Source organism: Puma concolor, chromosome B2, assembly GCF_028749965.1.
Source record: "Puma concolor isolate L17-30 chromosome B2, mPumCon1.1.hap2, whole genome shotgun sequence".
Taxonomy (NCBI): Eukaryota; Metazoa; Chordata; class Mammalia; order Carnivora; family Felidae; genus Puma; species Puma concolor.
The window spans coordinates 35106566-35133636 of NC_141671.1; the positions used below are offsets into that span (position 1 = coordinate 35106566).

The 27071-nt window shown below is 38.8% G+C and overlaps 1 protein-coding gene across 5 annotated transcripts in view; it reads right to left on the minus strand.

Annotated features, from left to right (window-relative positions):
• Positions 1–27071, minus strand: part of FKBP5 (FKBP prolyl isomerase 5) — a 118321-nt gene that overhangs the window by 30331 nt on the left and 60919 nt on the right. For all 5 annotated transcript variants that reach the window (XM_025925310.2, XM_086706679.1, XM_086706680.1 and 2 more), the window contains 3 exons: positions 23250–23394; positions 7625–7767; positions 6544–6658 (listed from right to left, as the gene is read on the minus strand). In XM_025925310.2, coding sequence (XP_025781095.1) covers positions 6544–6658; positions 7625–7767; positions 23250–23394 — 403 coding nt within the window. The remainder of the gene's footprint in view (positions 1–6543; positions 6659–7624; positions 7768–23249; positions 23395–27071) is intronic.

Sequence of the window (27071 nt, forward strand, 5' to 3'; positions counted from 1 at the left end):
AAAGTGACAATGCAGCCATTGCTGGCGACTAAAATACAGTGACTAAAGCATCAGTCGCCATCACAGTGTCAACTGGACTACCTTAGAACCCTGTGGCTTTTTTAATGGAAAAAGGACACTGAGTAAGAATTACAAGATGGTCATCTTAACTGACATAAGAAAAAGCACAACAGAAGCTAAAAACCGACTTGCAATTATTAGGATCCTGACAAGAGAGGGCAAACATTTCTCTGAGGAAGAATAAATCCTGTCAACTAATGTAAGTTCTCTCTTCCACAACAAACAAATTAAAAGGAAGCAAAAGATCACAATTGAGTAAAATCCTTTTTTGATTCATTCCGTAACTTTATTCTTCAAAAACCAACCAACCAAACATCCTGGAGAAATAGGATTTAGGCACGATTAGTACTAAGAAGACATATAATTAATTTGAAGACTGTGTTAAAGGCAGAGGCAAATTAATCATGAGTTCCAGGTCAACCCTGGTAGAGCCAAAAGGATTTGCTGATGAATTGGATGTAGAATATAAGAGAATGAAGTGTCGAGGATTTCCTTCCTTAAATCTATTTTAAGGAAGCAAAACCAATTCTATAAGCATAATATAGAGGGTAGAAAAAAGAAATGTAATTTCCATCCTGTACTAGGCACCTTTCTTCATTTAACTGTCCACACAACCTATGTGTGTATAGGAGAAGATCATTCCCATTTTACAGATGGGAAAACTGGATGCCCATGGTTGTTGAGTAACTTGTCTAAAGTCGCAAGAATATCACTTAGTGATTCCAAGATTCAAAATTCATCTATCACTTCCAAAGCCTGTGTGCCCCTCCCTGACTACCCACTATACCTTCACACAGAAGTGACACTTTGTAACTCTTCTGTGTCTATAATGATATATTATAATTAAAAAAAATTTTTTTAAAGTTTTTTTTTTTAACGTTTATTTATTTTTGAGACAGAGAGAGACACAGCATGAATGGGGGAGGGGCAGAGAGAGAGGGAGACACAGAATCGGAAGCAGGCTCCAGGCTCCGAGCCATCAGCCCAGAGCCTGACGCGGGGCTCGAACTCACGGACCGCGAGATCGTGACCTGGCTGAAGTCGGACGCTTAACCGACTGAGCCACCCAGGCGCCCCTAAAAAAATTTTTTTTAATGTTTATTTATTTTTGGAGAGAGGGAGAGTGCGAGTGGGGGAGGGGCAGAGAGAGGGGGAGACACAGAATCCGAAGCAGGCTCCAGGCTCCAAGCTGTCAGCACAGAGCCAAACACGGGGCTCAAACTCACAAATCACGAGATCATGATCTGAGCTGAAGTTGGACGCCCAACCGACTGAGGCACCCAGGCTCCCCTATAATGATATATTGTAATGGATCATCATTGTCTCCTGTTCTCTTCACAGCAGAACTGGCTTTAGTTTGGGGATTTCTTCCTGGCTTTGAATCTAAGTGTTATGGGCAATGCTATGAAAAAAGGCAAGCTGGTAAAGACCTGAGAAGACTTTATTTTTTAATTTTTTTTTCAATGTTTTTATTTATTTATTTTTTTTATTTTTGGGACAGAGAGAGACAGAGCATGAACAGGGGAGGGGCAGAGAGAGAGGGAGACACAGAATCGGAAGCAGGCTCCAGGCTCTGAGCTGTCAGCACAGAGCCCGACGCGGGGCCCAAACCTACGAATGGGGAGATCATGACCTGAGCTGAAGTCGGACGCTTAACCGACTGTGCCACCCGGGCGCCCCAAGAAGACTTTAAAAGAACAAAGTGCTTGTGGTTTCTGACAGGCACCACTTTTTTTTTTTTTTTTTTTAATGTTTGTTTATTTTAAGACAGAGAGACAGGGAGAGAGAATCCTAAGCAGGCTCTGCACTGTCAGCACAGAGCCCGACGTGGGGCTCGGTCTTATGAACCATGAGATTATGACTGAGCCTAAATCAAGAGTTGGATGCTTAACTGACTGAGCCACCTAGGTGCCCTTGACAGGCACCACTTTTAAGTCAACCTTCTGTCCTCCTCCCACACACAGTGAACTTGTTTCAAAGAGGGATAAGTGAAAATACAATATGTTTTTATAAAATTGATTTGTTCCAGAAAACCAAATAGGGCTTTTGGATGAAAAAAGTAAAAATAAACCATTTACTCTAAACTTTCCAGAAAGTAAAATCTAACAAGATGAGAGACAAAAGATTAGTCATTACCCTTTTTTAAGATATTAGGAAACAGAAAAAGCAAAATTAGATAAAGAATTATTCAAGTATTTTTTTTTAAAACCCATCGATAGTATGTTACCCTCCGTACAAAAAGGAAGGGGACATAAAAGAAAAAAATACAGATACCTGCTCATTTCTGTAAAAGAAACACAAGAAGTATAAACCAAGAAGAAATGTGACTGGTGACCTACAGGAGGTAGGCAGGAAGGAAGGTGGAAATAATGGGGAAATGGGAACCGGTTAGTACAGAGGATGGGGGAATAACACTTCTGTGTATATCTTTTTGTTTAGTTTAGAACCATGGCACTGTTTCATCTACCCCAAACACAAATAAATAGTTAAAAGCAACCGGAGTGTGGGGGGTGACCCTAAATGGCATCCAAACATAACAAATGAACATAACTGCGTTATAAATAAATAACATAACCACACTGAAGGGAGTGAGAACACAGAACTAACCTAAGTTGGAAAACAGTGTTTTCAATGTATGCTCTAAGGCTGGTGACTACAGGAACTTCTACACAAATACTTCCTGCGTTTACGAAGTGCGTTTTTTGAAGGGGTGTGGGTTAGCAATTTTGAAACTACTTTCTGTGTAAACTACAATTAAGCAAATAAACAAATACATCGTGGATAGGAGAGAGAGGTTTCTCACTGCTGGAGAAAGCAGTTTTAAATAAGTGAAGGGAGAAGGTAAGGATGAACATGAGGTGCTGGATCGGAACTGCAGGCATGCGTATGTGCTCCTAGCTTTTAATAGACATACGGACTAACAGAGAACACGTACAGCTAATAGAGAACACGTAAAGCTGTGTACACGTGCCTTCTGTGGTACATCTATTTCCCAGCTCTGTCAAGTTAAGAAGCAATAACGTTCCACAGTGTGAGGATACCCGGCACCCAGATCTTGGTTTCTAAATACTGTTTTCTAATAAAAGAAATCAGAGCTCCTTGGAGAAATGGTTGATTCCAGCCCTGGGGTGGGGAAGCTACAAAATGAGCCTAGAGCATCTTGTACCAAAAGTAAGGAAGTGCTTAAAAAACAAAGGAGGGGGGTGCCTGGGTGGCTCAGTGGGTTAAAGGTCTGACTTTAGCTCAGGTCATGACCTCGTGTTCCTTCAGGGCCCGTGTCAGGCTCTGTGCTGACAGATCAGAGCCTAGAGCCTACTTTGGATTCTGTGTCTTCCTTTCTCTGCCCTGCCCCCACCTCTCAAAAATAAACATTAAAAAAAAAAAAAAAAAAAAAAGGATGTCTGTTGAAAAGACACAAAAGCTAGGTTAAGAACCTTTCAATGGCCAAATCTGGGACAATCTGACCAACAAAGTAAGAGTAGCAATGAATAATAACCTACAGAATAAAATAAATACCAATGACTCTACACTATTATAAATAACTGAATAAACAGGGAAGAAGAGGCAGATCTTCCTTATGGCAGAATTCCAATTAAATTGTAGAAAGAACGGTGGAAATAGAAAAATCACCATTAGGCAAATCCTACAGTAATAACTGTTGCATGGAAATATCACTCATGGATCAGGGGCGCCTGGGTGGCTCAGTCAGTTAAATGTCTGACTCCTGATTTTGGCTCAGGTCATGATCTCATGGTTCATGGGATTGAACTCCTGCTGACAGCATGAAACCTACCTGGGATTCTCTCTCCCCCCTCACCCACTTCTCTCTCTCTACCCTACCCACCCCGCTTTGTGCTCTCCTCTCTCTCAAAATAAATAAACTTTAAAAAAAAACAACATTCATGGATCAGTGTGTGAAGATGTGATGCAAAAGACACCTGCATGGTCTCCTAGTAGTTAGATCCCTCCCAAAGAGATACTTAGTAAGGCAAAAATAGCAACTTTACAAAGGAGAAACATGGAAGATCCCACCTTAACCAAGTGACCCAAGTTAACATCAATATCATGTACCTCCTGATAATGATGAACTGATAAGGCACGGCATCACTTACATGGTATTTAAAAAAAAACAAAAAATGCTTAACTCCAATCTAATCATGGAGAACATCAGACAAACCCAAATTGAAATATATTCTAAATAGGCCAGTTGTCTTCAAAAGTGTTAAAATCATGAAAAAACACAGGAAGACTGATAATTGTCACAGACTGGAGACTACTACTAGAGGGACAAAATATAGCACTGGATCCTGAATCTGACCATGACCAGAAGAGGACATCAGTACGGCAAATGAGGAAACTCACACAAGATCTGTAGAATAATATTAACAGTATTTTTTAAAGTTCATTTATTTTGAGAAAGAGAGAGAGAAAGCACACGTACGTGAGAGGGAGAAGGGCAGAGAGAAAGAGGGAGAGAATCACAAGCAGGTTCCATTCTGTCAGTGCAGAGCCTGACACTGGCTTGATCCCACGAACTATGAGATCATGACTTGAGCCAATACCAAGAGTCAGACGCTCAACCAACTGAGCCACCCAGGCACCCCTAATAGTTAATAGTATTTTATTGGTGTTAATTTCCTGATTTTGATAAATGCAGCACTGTGGTGAGGGATGATGTTACCATTAGGGGAAGCTGGATGAAGCATATAAGTGAATTCTCTGTACTAGTTTCGCAATTTGTCTGTAAGGCGAAAATGATTTCAAAACAAAGTTAAAAATAAGGACTCCCACCAAAAATACTACCAAAAGCAAGATGGGATTTAATTTAGCCTGCCCCAAAGTTAACTCTGCAATGGTAGTTTTGTGGCATTGCCTATAATTGGGAAAAGTTTTTCTTTTTAATTTGGTTGACAAAAGCCTCCAGGTTAAAAATATACAGTATAAATTGCTGAATCTGGGAGTTACTCTATCATAGGGAAAAAAACCTCTGGTTTTTTTGATATTTGAAAATATTCATAATAAAAAATTTAAATACCTGTTACAGATAACCTTCTTACATACTTGTTAATGTGCTGAAGATGATGATCTGTCATTCTGGTCACTTTCATAAACATTTAGAATTCTATCATGGAACATTCAGGGCTAATAGGACCTTAGAAATCGAGATGTCTACCCCTGTGTCATCGTAAAGGAAGCCAGAGCCCAGAAAGGCAAGGGCTAGTTAGAGTCTGCTGAAGCTAGAATCCTGTCTCTGGCTCCTGAGCTAGGTATTTCTCCAACATTATACATTTGAGCTCCTCTTCATTTATTCTAAAACTTACCAGGAATGATTGCTACCTAAAGACCTCAACAGCAATAGTACAGTAATACTATTTACAACTGTTTCCAACTAAATAAGTAACTCAATTTGAACTAATTTGCCAGACCCAAGGGAATGAAACATGCATCTCAAGTAGAATATACAAATGGTAAAGATAAGAAAATCAACCATTCTAGTTTACTGTTCTAAATGAACTCTTTATTTTAAATAGGCCTTTTATAATAGTTCATATTGTCAAGTACTCTCTTTTCTTAATGGAAGTATTTTTCTATGTTTTCTCATGACTCTCTTTTTAATGGTACTTCAAGCTCAGTGAATGGCGTCTTTCAAACATCTATCCATGCAGAAAGCACCTACCGAACACCCAATGTGTGTAGGGCACTGTAGGTAATGCTGGGAACAAAAAGACTTAAAAAGATTCTGGGCTTCAAGCTGTCTACTGGAGAAATGGGCAAACACTGACTACAACACAAAGTGACAAGCGGTGGGCGCCATGGTCCATACATTGTGCTCTGGAAGAGTGATCAAGTAATCGGTCCTTGGGAGTATCCTTCCCCCCAGTTTAGCAAGTAAAAAAAATGGAGTAGCTGTAAGTCACCCAATAAATGGCAAAGCAAAACATGAACCTAGATCTCCTGACAGAGAATGGAATGAACACTATTACCCAATTCTGATCTAACTAAAACGATGAACTTTTTCATCTTGAGACAAGCCAGTGAGACAGGTTTGAGAGCTCTGAAGGACATTACAATCCAACTGCTCTGTTCAGTAACTCTGTAACCTTGGGGCAATTTCTCTGAACTCACTTTTCTCACCTGGGGATAATAAATCTTATCTCGTAAGGTTATTTTGAGAAATAAATGAGTAAATCCATAAGGCAACTAACATTGTTGCTGGTACACCATGGAGTCCGTAGACTTGGACTTGATGGATAGGATTACATCTTCTGGGTCTACCGAAGCTGGTACAATAAATACCTAGCATAGACATGTTGGATGAATATTTACCAAATAAAGTCATTATTAAGTAAATGTTGAATTTAAAACTATTCTTGAGTTGAGCTATATTTAATTATTTCTAGATTTTTAAAAAGAAATCTCCATTTTATCCCTGTAAATGGAACCCAATTTTAAGGACTCGTTCACTGTCACAGCAATACTTACTTTCTACTGTAGCTCCTTCGTTTGGGTTTGAATATCCTTCTCCTTTCTGTTTGATTCTTCGGATAATGCCTCCATCTTCAAATAAATCCTCTCCTTTGAAATCGAGGAGCTCAATCTAGAAAGGAAAAAAAGATCTGGCTGAGAAAAGACCAAACAGAGCCAGCTTAACATACTTAAAGACAAGGACAACCGATTCTCCTTTCATTTTACAAAATAAAACTCTTTAATATTTATCTATGCATCTGTTATTGGAAAAGTAGGAAAAAAAAGAACGCTGCACTTTCAATACCTGGAAAGAGCCTTCACTTAACGATAATGTCTAGGACTGCATCCTGTGGGGTTGCAGTGCAAAGACAGACAGGAAATACTAGGAAAGCTGCCTTGTGGGCAAAAAGCCAGAGCTACAAGGTGCTGCCCTGAACTATTTTGTCTGACTCTAGAGGCCACCACCTTTCCACCCCAGATTCATGGAATTCCCTTTTGTAAATGTAAAAATAAATCCTATGAATCAGACCTACAACCAACTAAAGGTGTTTTTTGTTTTTTTGGTTTTATTTTGTTTTACCCAGTTATGACATTTCAGGCATTTCCTCCCTTAATTTTTTAATCACACTTGGACAGATCTATGTAATTCAACACAGAATGAATAATGTTATCACCACCTACTGCTTCTAATGAAAAAGCGAGACCAGTGACAAATTGTAAACCTGTATAATATGAAAGTATCTTACCATTTGGTTTAGGTATATTTCAACACTGGTCTGCCACATTTTCAACGTTGTCTTCTGGTCAACTTTGAGTATGTTATACTCACACCACTGACCAGAACCTTTCTTTTTAAGCCTGGTGTCTTTTGTTTATTTGGATATGATCGTTCAGTGCCAGAAACACGTTTCTAAGAAAGCACTGGCACACACCCCTTGGGTTTGTGGGAAACAATTCAAGAAGCCAAGCTCCAAAATAAATAAGTTGGATCTGATTCTCAACAGCAAGCTTAGCTCCTTGTTCCACTGCCTGTTGCTTCAGAGCCAGCACTATACTAGAACAGAGGCTAACAAGGCAACATCACACACACACTTACCTCAAAAAAGAGAGTTGCATTCGAGGGAATTTTGGGGAGACTGCCAGCAGAGCCATATGCGTATTCTGGTTTGCACAGTAAATGGCAGATCTCTCCTTTCTTCATGGTAGCCACCCCAATGTCCCATGCTTTGATAACTTGACCTACGAGAAAGAAAAAGGTGGTTGAAAGCAATAAGCCGTATTTAAAAATATTTAACTGTCATAAAACAAAAGTTTGAATAAATTTCCTTTACATTACATAATCAATAAGCAGGGGCTCAAAAAGAACCAAGAAATAAATTGATTAAAAAAATTTTTTTAATGTTTATTTACTATTGAGAGAGAGAGAGAGAGCGAGCGAGCATGAGTGGGGGAAGGGCAGAGAGTGAGGGAGACACAGAATCTGAATCAGGCTCCATGCTCTGAGCTGTCAGCACAGAGCCCAACGCGGGGCTGAAACCTGTGAGATTGTGACCTGAACTGAAGCAGGAAGATGTTTAACTGACTGAGACATCCAGGAGCCTCGCCCCCTTTAAATTTTTTAAATGTTTATTTACTTTTGAAGGAGAGAGAGCCAGCGAGCATGAGCAGGGGACGGGCAGATAGAGAGGGAGACAATAAACTGATTTTTGAGGGTGACCAGAGAAGATTCCCTGCTGAGAAGGAGAACAGTAGTATCAATTTCTAAGTTTCAAAGACTGAATCTTTGAAAAGTGGTAATAACGTAATCTTTGAAATGTAGCTGGGCTGCAGCTGTTGCTTAATTTACAATTTCAGCCATAATAAAGGGTGTTTTCTAGGTACAGATAGAACAAAAATAGTATGGAATGAAATGGAATTTGTCCTAAGGAAGCTTATAATTCAGTTGAGTAGACAAAAACAACAAAACAACTGGAAAAGTATAAATTGCATAAAAGGGCCCATGAAAGAGATCTCCAAATTTAGAAAAAGAAAAAAATATTTTTGTTTTGTTTTTAAACAAAATGGTTATGTGTCCTTTTGTCAAATCACAAGAACTACTGAACTCAGAATTTTTTTTCCTACTTCCAGGAAACTAAAAGTTGACTTTACTCCTCAACTGTAGAACTATTCTAGCGTACATAATTGTAATTATATCTTACAATAATCAGTCTCAAATCCTTTGGGAAACAAAAAATGTAGGTGATTTAAAGAGGTAAAATACAAAAATGAGGTACTATGTCAATCAAAAACTTAAGTACTGACAGCAGGATCAGGTAAACAATAAATCCCAGCAGAAGTGAATTTTTTAAAAGTTTATTTATTTGAGAGTGAGACAGTGTATAAGAGCAGGGGAAAAGCAGGGGGAAGGGGGAGTGGGAGGAGGGGGGAGGAGAGGGGAGGAGAGGAGAGGAAAGGAGGAGACATAATCCCAAGCAAGCTCTACACTGTAGTGCAGAGCCTGATGTGGAGCTCAAACCCACGAACCACGAGATCATGACCCGAGCCAAAGTCAGATACTTAACCGACTGAGCCACACAGGCGCCCCTGAAAGTGAATTTTGAAGAAAGCTATCATCTTGAACTGTGGTAGGATATTAGAACAAGACGAATTCTATACTTAAGTAGGTAAGTAGGGATGGATAGAACATTCCTGACTCAGGACTACAGCTTGTCTTAAGTATTGTAATTTTTCAAAAGATCAGATACTGTAGTTAAAAATGTTTAAGTTATACATGCCTATTATTCAATCACACACGAGAAAAAACAAAGTAAAAGGGCATCCATTCCCTCCTTGTAAGAAGACACTGTTTGTTGTTCCTTTTATACCCTTCTGGTGCATGCTGTACAGCATATCATGCATTTAATTCTGCTTTTTATTCAATATATATCTTGATCTCTGTCAGCAGAAAGGAGGATATGCATTATTTTTAGGATATGCATTTTAGAGGTTAAAAATGTAGACTGTTTTAACCACAGACTACCTGGATTCAAATACCAGGTCTGCCCCTTATAAGTAATGTGTAAATTATTTAATCTCTGTGCCTCAGTCTCTCATCTGCAAAATGTAGACAATAACTGTGCCTGCCATATAGTTGTTATGAGAATTGTTAGATAAAATCTGTCAAATGCATGACATAATGACTGGCATATGATATATACTTAAGAACAGCTGTCATTCAGGCACCTGGCTGGCTCAGTTGGTAGAGCACGTGACTTTTGACCTTAGGAACAGGAGTTCAAGCCCCACGTTGGGTGTACAGCCTACTTCTAGAAATAAAAATAAACAAATAATGAAAGAACAGCCATCATTATCATCATCATCATAAATACAAATATACAAATATTTGTACAACATTGAATACAATTATTAAATGAGATCTAGTTCATTCTAAATGACAGCATGATATTCCAGTCACTCTCCTATTGAGAAACATATTAACAGTAGTCTAAATAAGGATATGTGTCCATACAGGATTGTCTACTTTGTGTGAGAATATTTGGAGAATATTCTAGAAATGCAATGGTGATGTGCACTTTCAATTTGACGGACGTTGCCCAACTGCCCTTCTAAAATGGCTATATCGATTTATTTTTATTTTTAAAAAATGTTTATTTTTGAGAAAGAGCACTTGCAAGTGGGGCAGAAAGAAGGAGACTGAGGATCTGAAGTAGGCTCCAGGCTCTGTGCTGACAGCAGAGAGCCCGACGCAGGGCTCCAACTCACAAACTGTGAGATCATGACCTGAGCCAAAGTCAGACACTTAACCAACTGAGCCACCCAAGTGCCCCAGCTATGTCAATTTATACGCTCACACATGGTTCTATTGTGAAAACAGTCCAGAATCATCAGGTGAAATGTAAAGTCTGCTGTTGATAGGTTGCTTTCCTGTCACTGATGCTTGGAGTCGGCCCTTGAGGAACATTTTTTTTCTTTACTATCAACTCTGGTATTTTAAGACATACTTGTCCAGGAAATCTTTATATTGTGGGGGGGGGGGGGTGAGGGGTGAGGGGGGACTACTGTACATTTTTTCAAGTTATTTAGCCAACTACTGAGGAACAAAAGTCCAGCTATTAAGAATACAAAGATGGCCATTCCCTTCTTCCTTCCAAGGAAGGTGCAATGTAGTATGGCTAGTGGAAGAGAATGATAAGTGCACTCTTTTTGCTTTTGCTTTAAAGGAAGCAATGGTAAACACCAACAAAGAGTATAAACAAGGGGCTTTTTGCTTTTGGATGGGGGTTAGAGCAATCAACAAAAGCCCAATTCATTGATAAGATCTACTCTATGCCTAGAAGTTGGAAACATTAGCCTGTGGATTAAATCTATAGGAGCCTTGACCTAAAAAATTCATGCCTGTGCCTTTGCTTTTCTTCTCATTTAGAACATAAATCTTCTCTTACATCGAATTCCTAATACTGAATGAAAACACATTAGCAAAGAGCCAGACTGGTATGAACAGGTATATGTTTCTAAAATAGTCAATCCAGGGACTTTCTTTTTTTTTTTTTTTTTAATTTGTTTGTTTATTTTGAGAGAGAAAGAGAGCACGAATGTAGGTGTGAACAGGAAAGGGGCAGAGAGAGAGGGAGAGAGAAAAGAGTCTTAAGCAGGTTTCACACTGTCAGTGCGAGCCCGACACAGGGCTAGAACTCACGAACTGTGAGACCCTGACCTGAGCCAGTCACAAATAGGATGCTCCACCCACTGAACAACCCAGGTGCCCCCAGGGACTTTTCTTAAAAAGTACTTCCCCCTGTTGTGATGACTACCGGGTGATGTATGAAGTGTTGACTCACTAAATTGTACACTTGAAACTAATATTACACTGCATGTTAACTAACTGGGATTTAAATACAAACTTTAAAAAAAAAAAAAAGTATCTTCCCCCGATTAAAAAAACAAAAAGTAACAATACATAGTTATTATAGAACACCTAGAAATTACAGAAAAGCATAAAGAGTAAAATAAAAAACCTCTGAAATTCCAGCATCTGGGGTAAACTGTCAATTTCCTGGTTCATTTCTTTCCAATTATATGTTCACTTGGTTTGCATTTAAAATTTTTACATATACATTCTTAAAATTCTGGTCATAGTTTATTTGGTTTTGTGATCTACTCTATATTTCACACTCAATGAGCATTTTCTTGTTAAAAGACAGTATTTGAAAAATGACCTAATAACTATCTCATCTTCTGATTATAATTTCAATTACATTAATAAACATTTAGGTTCTTCCTTTATTCTTCTGACTTTTATAAAGTTCTGATGAACTGATGGATGAATGGATAAAGAAGATGTGGTATGTATATATGTGTGTGTGTGTGTATACACACACACACACACACACACACACACACACACACTTGGCAATCAGAAAGAATGAAATCTTGCCATTTGCAACTACATGGATGGAACTAGAGGGTATTATTCTAAGCAAAATTAGTCAGTTGGAGAAAGACAAATATCATATGACTTCACTCATGTGAGGACTTTAAGATACAAAACAGATGAACATAAGGGAAGGGAAGCAAAAATAATATAAAAACAGAGAGGGGGACAAAAACATAAGAGACTCTTAAATATGGAGAACAAACAGGGTTACTAGAGGGGTTGTGGGAGGGGGGGATGGATGGGCTAAATGGGTAAGGGCATTAAGGAATCTACTCCTGAAATCATTGTTGCACTAGATGCTAACTAACTTAGACATAAATTTAAAAAAAAAGTTCTGGTGAACAATTTTGCACCTACATCTTTGCGTAACTTTTTCTGTATAATAAAAGCCTCTTACCTGATAATCAGAGCTATATAGTTGGGAGGTTAATTTAAAATGTTGCTTGGGATTCTCGCTCTCTGCCCCTCCCCTGCTCCCTCAATGAACGAGTAAATCATTTGCAATTTACAATGTGGGTTTCTTTAAAGTGGACTGAGAACCAGAAGATACTTGTAAAGCAATCAGTACATAGAATTCTTCTGGTAAAATGTGTTCTGAAGGGCTTGTTTTTGCCTTTTACCCATCCCTAATTCAACAACAATTTACAAAATGCTTTTAGCAATTTACCTTAGTAAGGCTTTCCAAAAATGTCCAAGTTTTCACAGAAATAATTCCTCTTTCTTTCTACACTAATTTAAGTGTTTTATATATTAATTAAATTATATAATTACAAAAAGTACAATGGCTATAAACAGGTTTCAAGTGATTCTTAGTAACAGTCCGAGGAAGAAAAATGCAGGCCCTAACATCCAGAAACCGCTGGACACTGACAGCTAGGCCTTACTGATGTCTGAAGCTGGCCTGGGAGAACCTAGGCCGTGCTATTCTCCCGGTGCACACAAACAATCTCACTAAATACCAACATCAGACAAGGTCACTCTGAGACCATGAAAAAGTGAGACAAAACAAAAACACTTCAAAATTTTGGACAAAAAATAAGGTCATTGTGCAACCTACAAAATACCAAATATCCCCCTCTCCTGGCAGCCAGGAGTGACTGCTGCTTCCCCAGCAGGTAGGGCTTTAGTCTCTGGTCTAGTTGGCCTTCCTCCTGGATAAGATTTGTTAAGATCCCCAAAGAATCACCCCACATCCTAGCAATGTCCAATCCAGAGCAAAGGAGCTCTTCCTTAATCCCTTCCCCAAATCACCCAATACAAAAGCCTAAACCCTAAAATAAATCCCTTTGAATACTCTTACTGAAATACCACACAGTCTCTCACGTGCATTTTACCTCTACAATGAGTAACCAACCCGGCTTGTTCAATGACAGCTATGTTCCTAGTGGTCTATGGCTGGAGGGCATTGACAAGGCACACTCAATTGGCTGAAGCACAGTGTAGGACCACACCACAGAACAGGAAACCAGCAGTATTGCTCAACATCTTTACAAACAGAACGGGGAGCATCATCAATCCGGGGTTGGTTAAGCAAGCTTCTACCATACTTTCTTAGGTTCAATTTGTAGAAGCAGAATTACGGGGTCAAAGCATAAACATTTTATAGATTCTTCTTGATCTTTAGGATCATAATTATAGGCATCATGTACCAAAAATATATAATTTGTTCTCACACTTGATCTGGACTTCCAATTTTACTAGCTCAAATATAATTTATCAATTTCAGGAGTCCTATTTCATTTGAAACAATAACTGAAATAAAAACATATATTTAAACAAATCTATAGCATAGCTACCCCTAAGTTTAAAGGCTCTCTCTACATATGTAACCACAGGCAAATGAAAAACTTAAAAGTATACAAGAAGACTAGTATCAAAGCAATGAACTGTACTTTTTTCTTGCTTCTGCAAAGTGTAATCGAAGAATACATTTTAAGACATAAAATTTTATAGGTTCAATGTAGGTTCATCAATCCTAACAAGTGGATCACTCTGGTGGAGGGTGTTGTTAAAGGGGAAGCTATGCCTGTGTAGGGATGGGAGATACATGAGAACTCTGTACCTTCTGCTCAGTTGTACTGTAAACCTAAAAGTGCTTTAAAAGTCAATTCTACTGGGTGGCTCAGTCAATTAAATGTCCAACTGGGTGGACAGTCAATTAAATGTCCAACTGGGTGGACAGTCAATTAAATGTCCAACTTCAACTCAGGTTATGATTGTGTGGTTTGTGAGTTCGAGACCCACGTCGGGCTCTGTGCTGACAGCTCAGAGCATGGACCCTGCTTTGGAATCTGTTACTCTCCCCCTCTCCCTCCCCCATTCATGCTCTGTCTCTCTCTCTCAAAAAAAAAAAAAAAAAAAAAAAAGTTTAAAAAGTCTATTAAAAAAATCATAGGGGCGCCTGGGTGGCTCAGTCAGTTAAGCATCCGACTTCGGCTCAGGTCATGATCTCATGATCCGTGAGTTCGAGCCCCGCGTCAGGCTCTGTGCTGACAGCTCAGAGCCTGGAGCCTGCTTCGTTCGGATTCTGTGTCTCCCCTTCTTTCTGACCCTCCCCCGTTCATGCTCTGTCTCGCTCTGTCTCAAAAATAAATAAACTTTAAAAAAAATTTTTAAAATCATATTAACAAAATTTAACAAAGTAACCCAAGTGTCCGCAGATAGATGAATGGATAAAGATGTAGTTTATATACACAATGGAATATTATTTAGCTATAAAAAAGAATGAAATCTTGCCATTTGTAACAATATGGGTGGATTTACAGGGTATAATGCTAAGTGAAATAAGTCAGAGAAAGACAAATACCGTATGATTTCACTCATATGTGGAAACAAATGAACAAAGAAATAAAAGACAAATAAACCCAGACTTTTGAATACAGAGAACAAACAGTTACCAGAGGGGAGGTGGGCAGGCTATGGGCAAACAGGTGAAGGGGATCAAAGAGTACACTTATCGTGATGAGCACTGAGTAATGTACAGAACTGTTTATTGTACACCTGAAACTAATGTAACACTGTATGTTAATTACAAATTTTTTTAATGTTTTTTTTTTTTTTTTTGAGAGACAGAGAGAGACAAAGCACGAGCAGGGGAGGGCAGAGAGAGAGGGAGACACATAATCCAAAGCAGGCTCCAGGCTCTGAGCTGTCAGCACAGAACCCAACTCGGGGCTCAAACCCATGAACCATGAGATCATGACCTGAGCCGAAGCTGGAGCCTTAACTGACTGAGCCACCCAGGCACCACAACACTGTATGTTAATTATACTGGAAAATAAATAAATTTATAAAATAAAAAATCAGATAACACATTTTAAAATACATTTTGATTTAATCATGAATACTTTCATTTACAATAAAGACTATAGTGACCACTTTAGAATATTCTGATTTTTCTCTTTATTGATTTAAAACATTGTGGTAAAATACAGGGGCGCCTGGGTGACTTAGTCAGTTAAGCATCCAAGTTTGGGTCATGTCATGATCTCACGGTTCATGGGTCTGAGCACGGCACCAGGCTCAAAGCTGACAGTGCAGAGCCTAGGAATTCTCTCTCTCCCTCTCTCTCTCTCTCTGCCCATCCTTGCTTTCTCTTTCTCTTCCTCTCTCCCTCCCACAAAATAAACTTAAAAAAAAATTGTGGCAAAATACACGTAACATAAAATATGCCATCACAACCATTTTTAAGTGTACAGATCAATACTGTTACATATATTCACACTGTTGTGCAACCAGACTAAAACTTTTTCATCTTGCAATGCTAAAACTCTACCCATTAAACAACTTCCCATTTCTTTCTACCCCAAGCCTGTGGCAAGAATTTCATTTGACTCCGTTTCTGTGAATTTGATTATTCTAGATTCACCTAGATGTCAGGGGAATTATGTATGTTTTGTTTTTCAAAAGCTATTATTTTTCAGTTATCTCTACACTCAACGTGGTGCTCGAACTTACAACCCATAAGATCAAGAGTCACATGCTCTACCAACAGAGCCAGCCAGGTGCCCCATATAGTATTTGTCTTTTCATGACTAGTTCACTTCACTTAGCGTATCCTCAAGTTCCATCAGTGTTGTCACATGTGTCAGATTTCCCTCTTTTTTAAGGCTGAATAATATTCCACTGTATGTATACACGAATTTATTTATCCATTCATCTAGAGATAAACACTTGGGCTGCTTCCATCTTTTGGCTATAATGAATAATGCTGTTAACAAACAGGAGTGTACAAATATATCTCTTTGAGACACTGCTCTCAGTTCTTCTGCGAACATACTCAGAAGTAAAATTGCTGGGTCGTGGGGTAGTTCTATTCTTAATTTTTTGAGGAAATGCCATACTGTTTTCCATTGTGGCTGCACCATTCTACATTCCTACCAACAGCATACAAAGGTTTTCAGTTTCTCCACAGCCTTGCCACATGCTATTTTATCTCCCACCTTTTTTTGATAGTAGCCACCCTGATGGGTATGGGGTGGTATCTCAGTGCAGTTTTGATCTGTATTTCCCTAATTATTAGTGATGTTGAGCATCTTCTCATATGCTAGTCAGGCCATATATATATATATATATATATATATATATATATATATATATATATATATGCACACACACGGGGAAATGTCTTTCATTGCCTATTTTATGATCAGTTTATTTGTGGTTTTTCGTTGTTGATGAATTATAGGAGTTCATTATAATGACAAGGGATCAGATATTTGCAAACAGTCTCCCATTCCATAGGCTGCCTTTTCACTCTGTCATTGTATCCTTTGATGCACAGCTTTTAATTTTGATGTAGTCCAAGTTATATATTTTTTACTCTTGTTGCCTGTTGCTTCTGGTGTCCTATCTAAAAAATCATTGTCAAATACAATGTCAAAGCTTTTCCTCTATGTTTTCTTCTAAGAAAATATAGTTTTAGGTCTCGTGTTTAGACCTTTGATGCATTTTTTAGTTAATCTGTGTATATGGTGTAAAGGCTACAACCTTCACTATCTTGCATGTGAATATCCAGCTTTCCCACCATCATTTGTCAAAAAGACTGTTTTGTTTTTTATAATTTTTTTAATGTTTATTCATTTTGAGAGAGTGAGAGGGGGAGAGGGGCAGAGAGAGGGAGACAGAGAATCCCAAGCAGGCTCCACACCATCAGCGCAGAGCCTGAACTGTGAGATCATGACCTAAGCCAAGACCCAGAATCGGACGCTTAACTGACTGAACCACCCCACCCAGGTACCCCACTGAAAATACTGTTCTTTCTCTATTAACTAGTCTTGGCACCCTAGATGAAAATTATTGACTATTTAACTTTTAAATGTAGGTATGCATTTGAAATATGAGCATATTTAAAATTCTACAGGATGAAAGATGTATTATATAGAAAAATACTTTTTAATGTAGGAATAGAGGACAAAAAAGATAAAATAATTTTGCTGTAGAAGGGTTTCCATTCAAAACAGAAGAGTTGATACTCTCTTAAATATAAGCATAATCACTAATAAGTTTCAGATAATTAAAAACACACATCTGATTTATTCCTGCTTTACCTTCATTGAAGGATTTCCAGGACTTAGTACAAATTTCTGCTATTTTAATTCTATGAGTATTTTGCTAATATTTTCTATTAAAAAAAAAGAAAATTGCATATCATTATAAAATGGACAACGTCGGGGCACCTGAGTGGCGCAGTCGGTTAAGTGTCTGACTTTGGCTCAGGTCATGATCTCGCGGTTCTTGAGTTCAAGCCCCACATCAGGCTCTGTGCTGACAGCTCAGAGTCTGGATCCTGCTTTGGATTCTGTGCCTCCCCCTCTCATCCCTCTCCCACTCACACTTCTCTGTCTCTCAAAAATGAATACACGTTAAAAAATAAAAAAAATATATATACGGACAATGTTTTTCTTCTTTTTATACTAGATAAAGCAAATTAGCTTTTCCTATTTACTTTTTCCTCTTATGAATTGTTTTGGTTCTACTTCAGAATGTCTTACAAAAGGGCTCTGATAATCCTCTCTACTCTCTACCAAAAGTATCTTGATTATGAATTGAACAAATAAATTTACATTTTAAGATTCTTCTAAGGTGATCATGCCTTCTGTTACATTCATTTTTGGCAGTTCTCTGATTACTAAGAAAACTGATCACAGGAGAATATCTTCCCATTCTCATGGCTTTATAATTTTTTTAAAAAGAGAGGGAAAATAGGAATGGTAGCATAATCTGTCCTGGGACAGCCTCATTAAGGATTAACATCAACTCTGCCAGGCTAAACTGTTAGATACTTGAAGGCAGGAGTCGGGTCTTGATTATTTTCTATTTCCTAAAGAATTATAAACTATAATACCATAACATTATACTCAATTAAACAACAGGGTCCATGCTATAATTTTATACAAATGGAGTTAGAAATTTGTTAGCTTCCCACGGTTTAGTCTCACCCTGCCCCAACAGGCTTCTCCCCAGTATCCATTAACAGAGCAATGGAAATCAAAAGCATTCTTCCTCTACTGCAAAGCACCAGGTAAAGCCAAAGAACGTACTTTCTCAAAGTTTGCTGTCTTTCTGGCTCACACTTTTGGAGAAGGTTAGAAAAATTAAATATTTTGGCCTAAAAGCAATCCTGAATACTCCTAAACTGCATGTAAAACAAACAAACAAAAACCCAGATGTTAAGGATATATTTAAGTGGGAGCAAAAGCATCAACAGAAATTTAAAGGGAGCGCATGGTTAAACCACAAACAACCCACAGGAAGTTGGCTACATGGTTACCCATTACTAGTAGTGCTTTACCAGTTGTAAGATGTTGTCAAGACTTAAAGTGCATGAAAAAAACATACTTCAATTTAAAAAAAAACAACAAACTTTCAAAATAGGAATTCAACCCATAAACATCAAGCAGGTAATAGCAAAAATTTTGCTTTTTAAAAAATTTTATTTATTTATTTTGAGAGAGAGAGAGAGAGAGAGAGAGAGAGAGAGAGAGAGAAAGGAAGGGAGGGAGGGAGAGAAAGAGCACGAGCTGGGAGGGGCAAAGGGAGAGGGATACACAGGATCCCAAGCAGTCTCCACGCTGTGAGCGCAGAGCCCAACACGGAGCTCAAACCCATCAACCACGACATCATGACCTGAGCAGAAACTAAGAGTCAGACACTTAACTGATTAAGCTACCCAGGTGCCCGCAGAAACTTTGCTTTTGATAAACCTCTGTAACTACAGCATTCCTGTAAGAAAAGTGTCTGTCTGATGTACAGCAGGCACTCAGTAAATTCTGCTGGATGAGGACCTATTTCGTTTTTGTACCCAGTTTAAGCTAGTTTTAAACCTTAAGATACATACACCTTGAAAGAAATTGCTTGTGTTTGAATCCTGGCCCTACCACTTTATTGTATAACCATGGGCTAATGGCTTACTTCTTCTCTCTGTAGTGTCCTCATATGTAAACAAAAAACCCAAACCAAATGAAAACAAAAATGGTCAATCATAATAGGAAAGCCATAAAAAAAATTTGACTTCATCAAAATTAAAATTGTTCCTTTAAAGACCAATTAAAATGAAAAGGCAAGGCAGGGGCATCTTGGTGGCTCAGTTGGTTAAGCATCCGATTTTGGCTCAGATCATGATCTCACAGTTTGTGGGTTCAAGCCCTTCATCAGGCTCTGTGCTGACAGCCCTGAGCCTGAAGCCTGCTTCAGATTCTGTGTCTCCCTCTCTCTCTCTGCCCCTCCCCTGTGCGCACTCTCTTTCAAAAATAAACATTTAAAAAAAAACCCACAAAAAATTATAAACTGCCTACCAAAGTTTCTTGCTTTATCTTAGTCTTTTATGGTTTTCATTCCTGCACTCTTTACAGAAGGTACAAGAATGAAATCATAGCCAGAATTAATCTTAATGCTTTTCTACAGATGCCTCCTTTTTAGAGGAGCAGGGAAGGTTAGGTGGCTTACTTATGTTAACATAACACAGGGAAGAGTGAAGATAGGACCTCTGGCTTCCTAACAGCCAGGTGGATGCTCTCCCCAAGAGACCACACTGTCTCTAGACAGGTGTGTCATAGGTACCAAGTCAACTGAAAGCTGCCTCTTTTATCTCTGCTCAAAATTCTAGGAAACATAAAAGACTCATTCAGCATAGGGTAGTTTATTAAGAAAATGCAGGTAGAAAAGATAGCAGCATAAGTTCTTAGCAATTCTTTTTTTTTCCCCCAGTTCTTAGCAATTCTTAGCAAGTCTACTTGCAAAGATAGCTGCTGAAGAGACTTGTTGGCTTAAATCCATCAACTTCTTTAGGACAGAAATTCAAAGGGTAGAGTAAGAGTTTGAAGGGGGCAGGGGGAGCAGTGGAAACACAGATGTCTGATGAGGCCATTTACTCTGAGGTCGTCTAAATTAAATGCTGATGCCACAGCCATGCTGGTGGCCCTGGAGGTTCACATCTCTGAATCAACAAAAAAGAAAAAAAATTCTAATTTAACTGTCAATCATTATCCGCTTTCTCGACAAAAAGAATCTGTATTTGATTGCCATCGTACTGAAACACAAGATTAATCTCACATGAGCCACCAACTCACTGAAGACCCAAAGGAGAAGGGAGCAGTGGCGCACAGGCTGCACCAGAGCCCGAGAAGGGTACAGCCGGACAAGAAGCAGGAGTCACCAGGACACAGGCCTGTGAGTACCAGGAAAGGCAGGGTACAAGAGAGGCAGAAAGAGTTTAAGTCTGCAGTTCCTCACTGGCTCTTTTCTTTCCCAGACCATGCCTGGTTAACAATTCATTTCAGGTGGTACAGTAAAAAATGAAAGGGGTTATAGTCAACACTGAGCCATGGTGGTAGACCAGTGCGGGGGGGGGGGGGGGGGGGTCCAATCCTTTTCTCCCACACTTAATCTGGGAATGAACTAGAGATCTGTTCTATCTGTAGCAGATAAGAATTAAAAACATTGGTAACTCAGCCACTAACTTTCAATAAGCCACATGGTCTGCAAAGTCTAGTTTGATGTATGGGCTATTATTCTCACAAGATTAAAGAAAGTACTAAATTAACTAAAGACACGCAAAAGCATTTGAAAATGAATTAGTAAAAATAACACTTAAGACCTGAAAATAGTGCTTCTCAACCTTTTTCCTCAGGACCCCTTTAATCTTAAAAATTGAAGACCCCAAAGAACTTGTTTATCTATCTACTGATATCTACCACATTAAAAATTAGTTACTTACCAATTCAAAAATAGTACATTTACTATTGAAAAATAGTAACAGCCTCATATATGTTAACACAAAAAAAATTTTTTATTTTTTTTTATTTTTAAAAAAAAATTTTTTTTTCAACGTTTTTTATTTATTTTTGGGACAGAGAGAGACAGAGCATGAACGGGGGAGGGGCAGAGAGAGAGGGAGACACAGAATCGGAAACAGGCTCCAGGCTCCGAGCCATCAGCTCAGAGCCTGACGCGGGGCTCGAACTCCCGGACCGCGAGATCGTGACCTGGCTGAAGTCGGACGCTTAACCGACTGCGCCACCCAGGCACCCCAAAACAAAAAAAAAATTTTATGAAAAGCAACTATATTTGTAAAAAATTAGTGAGAACAGCATTGTTTTGCAGTTTAACAAGTGTAAAACGTGTCTGACTTGACAGAAGACAACCAAATTCTCATACCTACTTCTGCATTCATCTGTTGCAATCTGAGTTTAAATCTACAGAAAAAATCCAAACCCAAAAGATAGATAGGTGGAAAAGGTAGGAGTACTTTAACGGCCTTTTCAGATAATTATGAATATGATCATCTGAGAGGACATGCAAGCTGGACAAGTGGCAGTTTCATAAAAGTTAGTTGCAGGGGCGCCTGGGTGGTGCAGTCAGTTAAGCGTCCGACTTCAGCCAGGTCACGATCTCGCGGTCCGTGAGTTCGAGCCCCGTGTCAGGCTCTGGGCTGATGGCTCAGAGCCTGGAGCCTGTTTCTGATTCTGTGTCTCCCTCTCTCTCTGCCCCTCCCCCGTTCATGCTCTGTCTCTCTCTGTCCCAAAAATAAACGTTGAAAAAAAAAAAAAAAAAAAGTTAGTTGCAATGTAGAATCTGAAAGCAGATCAAGGAACTTTTCGTTAATATTATGTTACATTAAAATCCATTGATCTAGCCTGCAAAACGAATGGATCTTTTTAGTCACACATGATTTTGTAACATCTTGTATTGGGTAAATATTGGTTCACTGAGTTACACAGATCTTCCACACGTTAACACATTTCACTGGATGATATTTTAAAAACCACATTCCTGAACATCCATCGATCTCATCAGAAGTCTTTTAAGTTCTGGGAAGCTGTCAAGCTCACCGTGGCAGATACAAATTTCCCAGAACTAGAATTTTCATTTGAAAACTCAATGGTTACAAATACTCTCAGCTGTTTTCCTTGAAGTGACAGGTTCGCTTCAGTCATTTTTAAGAAAGTTATCTGCCAAATACTGAATAATCAAATCCAAACAATAACGGTTTGCCCTTTTTTTTCTTTTTCTTTCTTTCTTTTTTTTTTTTTAACGTTTATTTATTTTTGATACAGAGAGAGACAGAGCATGAACGGGGGAGGGTCACAGAGAGAGGGAGACACAGAATCTGAAGCAGGCTCCAGGCTCTGAGCTGTCAGCACAGAGCCCGACGCGGAGCTCGAACTCACGGACTGTGAGATCATGACCTGAGCCGAAGTCAGACGCTTAACCGACCGAGCCACCCAGGCGCCCCCAGTTTGCCCTTTCTAATAAAGATGGTGTTTTCTGGAAAAATGCACCTCATTCAGTTCTTCACTCAGGTTAAGTGCACGAGTGCTTTCCCAGGAGACAACCACTGTCCTCGGGTACAGAAGTGTGCCCTGTGCGCCTCCCTGTCTGTCACAAAACAGCAGAACAATGCCAAAGCCAAGGATTAGGATTTAATACAATTGGTATTTTTTACACTGTTATCAAGGACATTAAGTGACATGGGCTTCCCTTCTTTTTCTTATTTAAACAGTGAATGAGGGCATCGAAGAATATCGGATTACTCATATAGTTTGGTGCCGTAGCCCAGATCTGTGCTAACGGCAGCAGCAGTTTTTACCACTGTAGCTTTTGTACCATCAGTGCGAATGTCAACACGGTAAAAAGCTGGACAACATCTTAATAACATTATGAAAATAACTTTAACATTATAGACCCCCTAAAAATCTACTAGCTCCTATACAGGATCGACCAGCTTCTATATAATATAAATAGCAATAAGTCTAAGCAAAACACAACTCAAAAAACACCCTCTTACCTTTGCCAAGACTAAAGACAAACGGTTCGTTTCTATCATGACTGGAATCAAATTTCTTCCCATTTGACAATTTTCCTTTGTAATGGACATAAACTTTGTCTCCAATCATTGGCATTTCCTCACTATTTCCCACTCTTTTGACAATCTGGAAAAGACAAACATCAAAAAAAGGAGCTGATTTTATTCTAATCAAATAAAAAAGGTCACAGAATCCATTATACATTACCCAGGCAGATTTGCAAATAATTACCTGTCCTTTCTCAAGGCTTCCCTCCCAGTTCTCTCAATAATGCTAACTGTTAGGAAACCTTCCTATACTACTCTAAATCTTTAATGCTATATTTAATTTCACTGTCAAGCACACTATCCCCTCAAACAAAATAAGGTAATAATATAACCAATAGATCCTGCTTCATGCTTTGACACTAAAATCTCTCAAAACATAGAACCAGTTCACATATAAACTGAATCAGAACAAAATCTCTCAAAACATAGAACCAGTTCACATATAAACTGAATCAGAACAAAAAGATGAGTGGACTTTCAAAAATCTTCAAAAAGAAGTCTAAAGCAAGTTTCAAAAGGTGAGATTTTATTTACTTCCCTCTTTTGCTAAAAACATTACCTTTTGACTAAATTCCACTAGTTTGGTTTACTTTCAAAAAGCTCAACTTCCTAGTATAACAGGTTCCATTTCCTTTTATATGAAGAATATTCAATGTGCAAAAAACCCAGCATCACTGCATAGTTTGATATGATACTGAAAAACTTGTTTTCTAGTAAAGCAAATGCCAAAAAAAAAAAAGCTCCAGGCTGAAAAATATTTAGCTGTCATAAAATCCAGTATACTTATTTTGTTCTTGGCAGAGTAGGCCACTAATGCAGTTGGTCAGTTCTGGGAAAAGAAAATCAAATCCAGGCGTGTGGTGGTATAATTTATTGTGTCAATCACCTATGCCAAATTAATCATCTTTATTAGGTAACAGAGGATGGTAGCTCATGCCCAAGAAACATCGTATTAGGGGAAGAGTCTGAAACTTTATATAAAGAATTCAATCATTTGCTCCTAAGTTCTTTAAGTTGTGTCCTACCAGCCCTGCCCTCTTATCACCATGTAAACACGGTAAACTTCTATTCTACAACTTTCTTAGTTCAAAGGTCCAGACATTGTTTAAAGGAAAAGAATTGGAGGAGCCTGGGTGGCTCAGTTGGCTAAGTGTAGGACTCTTGACTTTGTTTGGCTCAGGCCATGATCTCAGGGTCATGAGATTGAGCCCAATGTTGGGTTCCGCACTGAACATGGAACCTGCTTGAGATTCTCTCTCTCCCTCTCCTCCCTCATCCACTCTCTCTCAAAAAATAAAAAAAATAAAAAAATAAAGATGAGAATCATTACTGCAACTCCACTAAAAACCTGTTAGAACTAATCAATGAATTCAGTGACGTGGGAGGATTCAAAATCAACACACAGAAATCAGCTGTGTTTCTATACACTTGTTAAGAAGGAAGTAATGGAAAAACAAAACAATCCCCAAAATGCAAATCAAACCCACGAGACTTTACCTCACCTTTTAGAATGGCTATGATGAGAAAGAGAAGAAAAAACAAGTGCTGGTGAGGATATGGAGAAAAGGGAACCTTCGTGCACTGGTGGCAGGAATGTAAATGGGTGCTGCCACTGTAGAAAATAGTGTGAAGTTTCCTCAATAAATTAAAAATAGAATTACGATACGATCCAGCAATTCTACTTCTGGGTATTTATCTGAAGAAAACGAGAACGCTAGCTCAAAGAGATCTATGCACCCCATGTTCAGGGCAGCAATATTTACAACAGCTAAACCCTGGAAACAATCTAAGGATCCATACACAAATGAATGGATCAAGAGAAATGTGGCACATATACACACAGTGGAATGTTAATTCAGCCACAATAAAGAACACAATCTTGCCATTTGTGACAACATGGATGGATCTTAGGAGCATTATGCTAAGTGACAGAGAAAGACAGACACTGTGTGATCTCACTTATATGTGACATCTAAAAAAGCTGAACTCATAACAGAGAATAGAATGTTAGTTGCTAGGGGCTCTGGGTAGGAGGAAATGGGAAGATGTGAGGAGGTGCCTTAAGCAGTTGCATTAAGGAATGAATTTTAGTCTCGATTCATTTTAAAAATGTAAGCTCCACAGTGTAATTTTATTTTCCTGAGCTAGTCACTGACTTCCCAGACGTGCCTTGGTCTTTTAAAAAGTTATGTATGTAATAGGGAATAAACGAGGTTACTACAGATGAGGCACGGTGCTAAATGCTTTATATAATCCCAGTAACTCTATGAGGGAGGTAGTAGTATTGTTCCAATTTTACAATGAGGAAATTTCATCAAAGAGAGGTTAACTACATCGCCCCATGTCGCACAGTTAGTAGACTATTTAATCTTAACCAAAAGCCCCATGGTGAAACCTAAGGCTCTAGACAGTGATAAGTGATATGATTTAAAGGGCTTACAATCTCAAAATGCGTCTTACAAGCCTAAAAATCTTATCAGATTTACTCCCTGGAAGAAAACAGGGCTGGAGGCAGGTTGAGGAACATGTTCTCTGCATGGGTGGGCACACTGAAAACATGAAAGAGAAAGACTTAAATAGAGCGAGGAGATGCTGCAGACTGCCTGCACAATTTCTACTGTCTCTAGAAGTATCCTGGAGTTTGGGGTAAGGAATTCATATAGTTATAGACTGAGAAGCCCTCTGAAAAATGAGAGCATGATACAAATCTATGGCATAAAGCCCTTATTTCTGTAGTTGAAAGTCTTCCAAAATTTGGCTTAGCATGTAGCAAGCTAACGGTAAAACAACTACATTCGGAAGATTCAGGCACAGAAAAAAAAGCTTTCACACAAGCAAGATCAGACAAAACAAACTAAAAAATTCTCATTTACTACTGCTGACACATGGAGATACTAAAACTCACTTAGTGATAATACTTAGAATGTGGGAGATCATATTTTCAGGGAAAAATAATTAACTATACAAAACTTGTCCATGTAACAACAATGTAGGAGAAGGCATGACTTAATACAACTAAAGCATTTAACCTTCTCTCAGCTGCAGTTTATTAATTTATATGGAATTCAAATATACATTTTCCATCAATAAAATGGAAGGATTAACAGGTGCTCTGGTCGTCTCACAAGACCACTGTGAGATACAAATAAAAAAAAGACAAAAAGACACAGGGGCACCTGGGTGGCTCAGTCGGTTGAGTGTCCGACTTCAGCTCAGGCCACGATCTCACGGTTTGTGGGTTCGAGCCCTGCGTCGGGCTCTGTGCTGACAGCTCAGAGCCTGGAGCCTGCTTCGGATTCTGTGTCTCCCTCGCTCTCTGCCCTCCCCCCTGCTTGTGCTCTGTCTCTGTCTCTGTCTCTCTCAAAAATAAACAAACATTAAAAAAAAAAAACACTATACATAGAAATGACTAATTACACAGTGAAAACCATACACAGTTTTTACTTTTAATTTTTAATTTTAGAGAGGGAGAGAGTGCGAGCAGGGCAGAGGGGCAGAGGGAGAGAAAGAGGATAAAGCAGGCTCCACACTTAGCATGAGCCCAAAACAGGCCTCAATCCCATGACCCTGGGATTACGACCTGAGCTGAAACCAAGAGTTGGACACTCAACCGACTGAGCCACCCAGGTCCCCTGTAGTGTTTTAATGAGGAAAGCTAATTCTGAAGTAAGATATATTCTAGGATGAAACCTCACAAAATATCTTCACTGCACAAACAAGAATCTGTATGTAAAAACAATCCTTTTGAACCCTGCA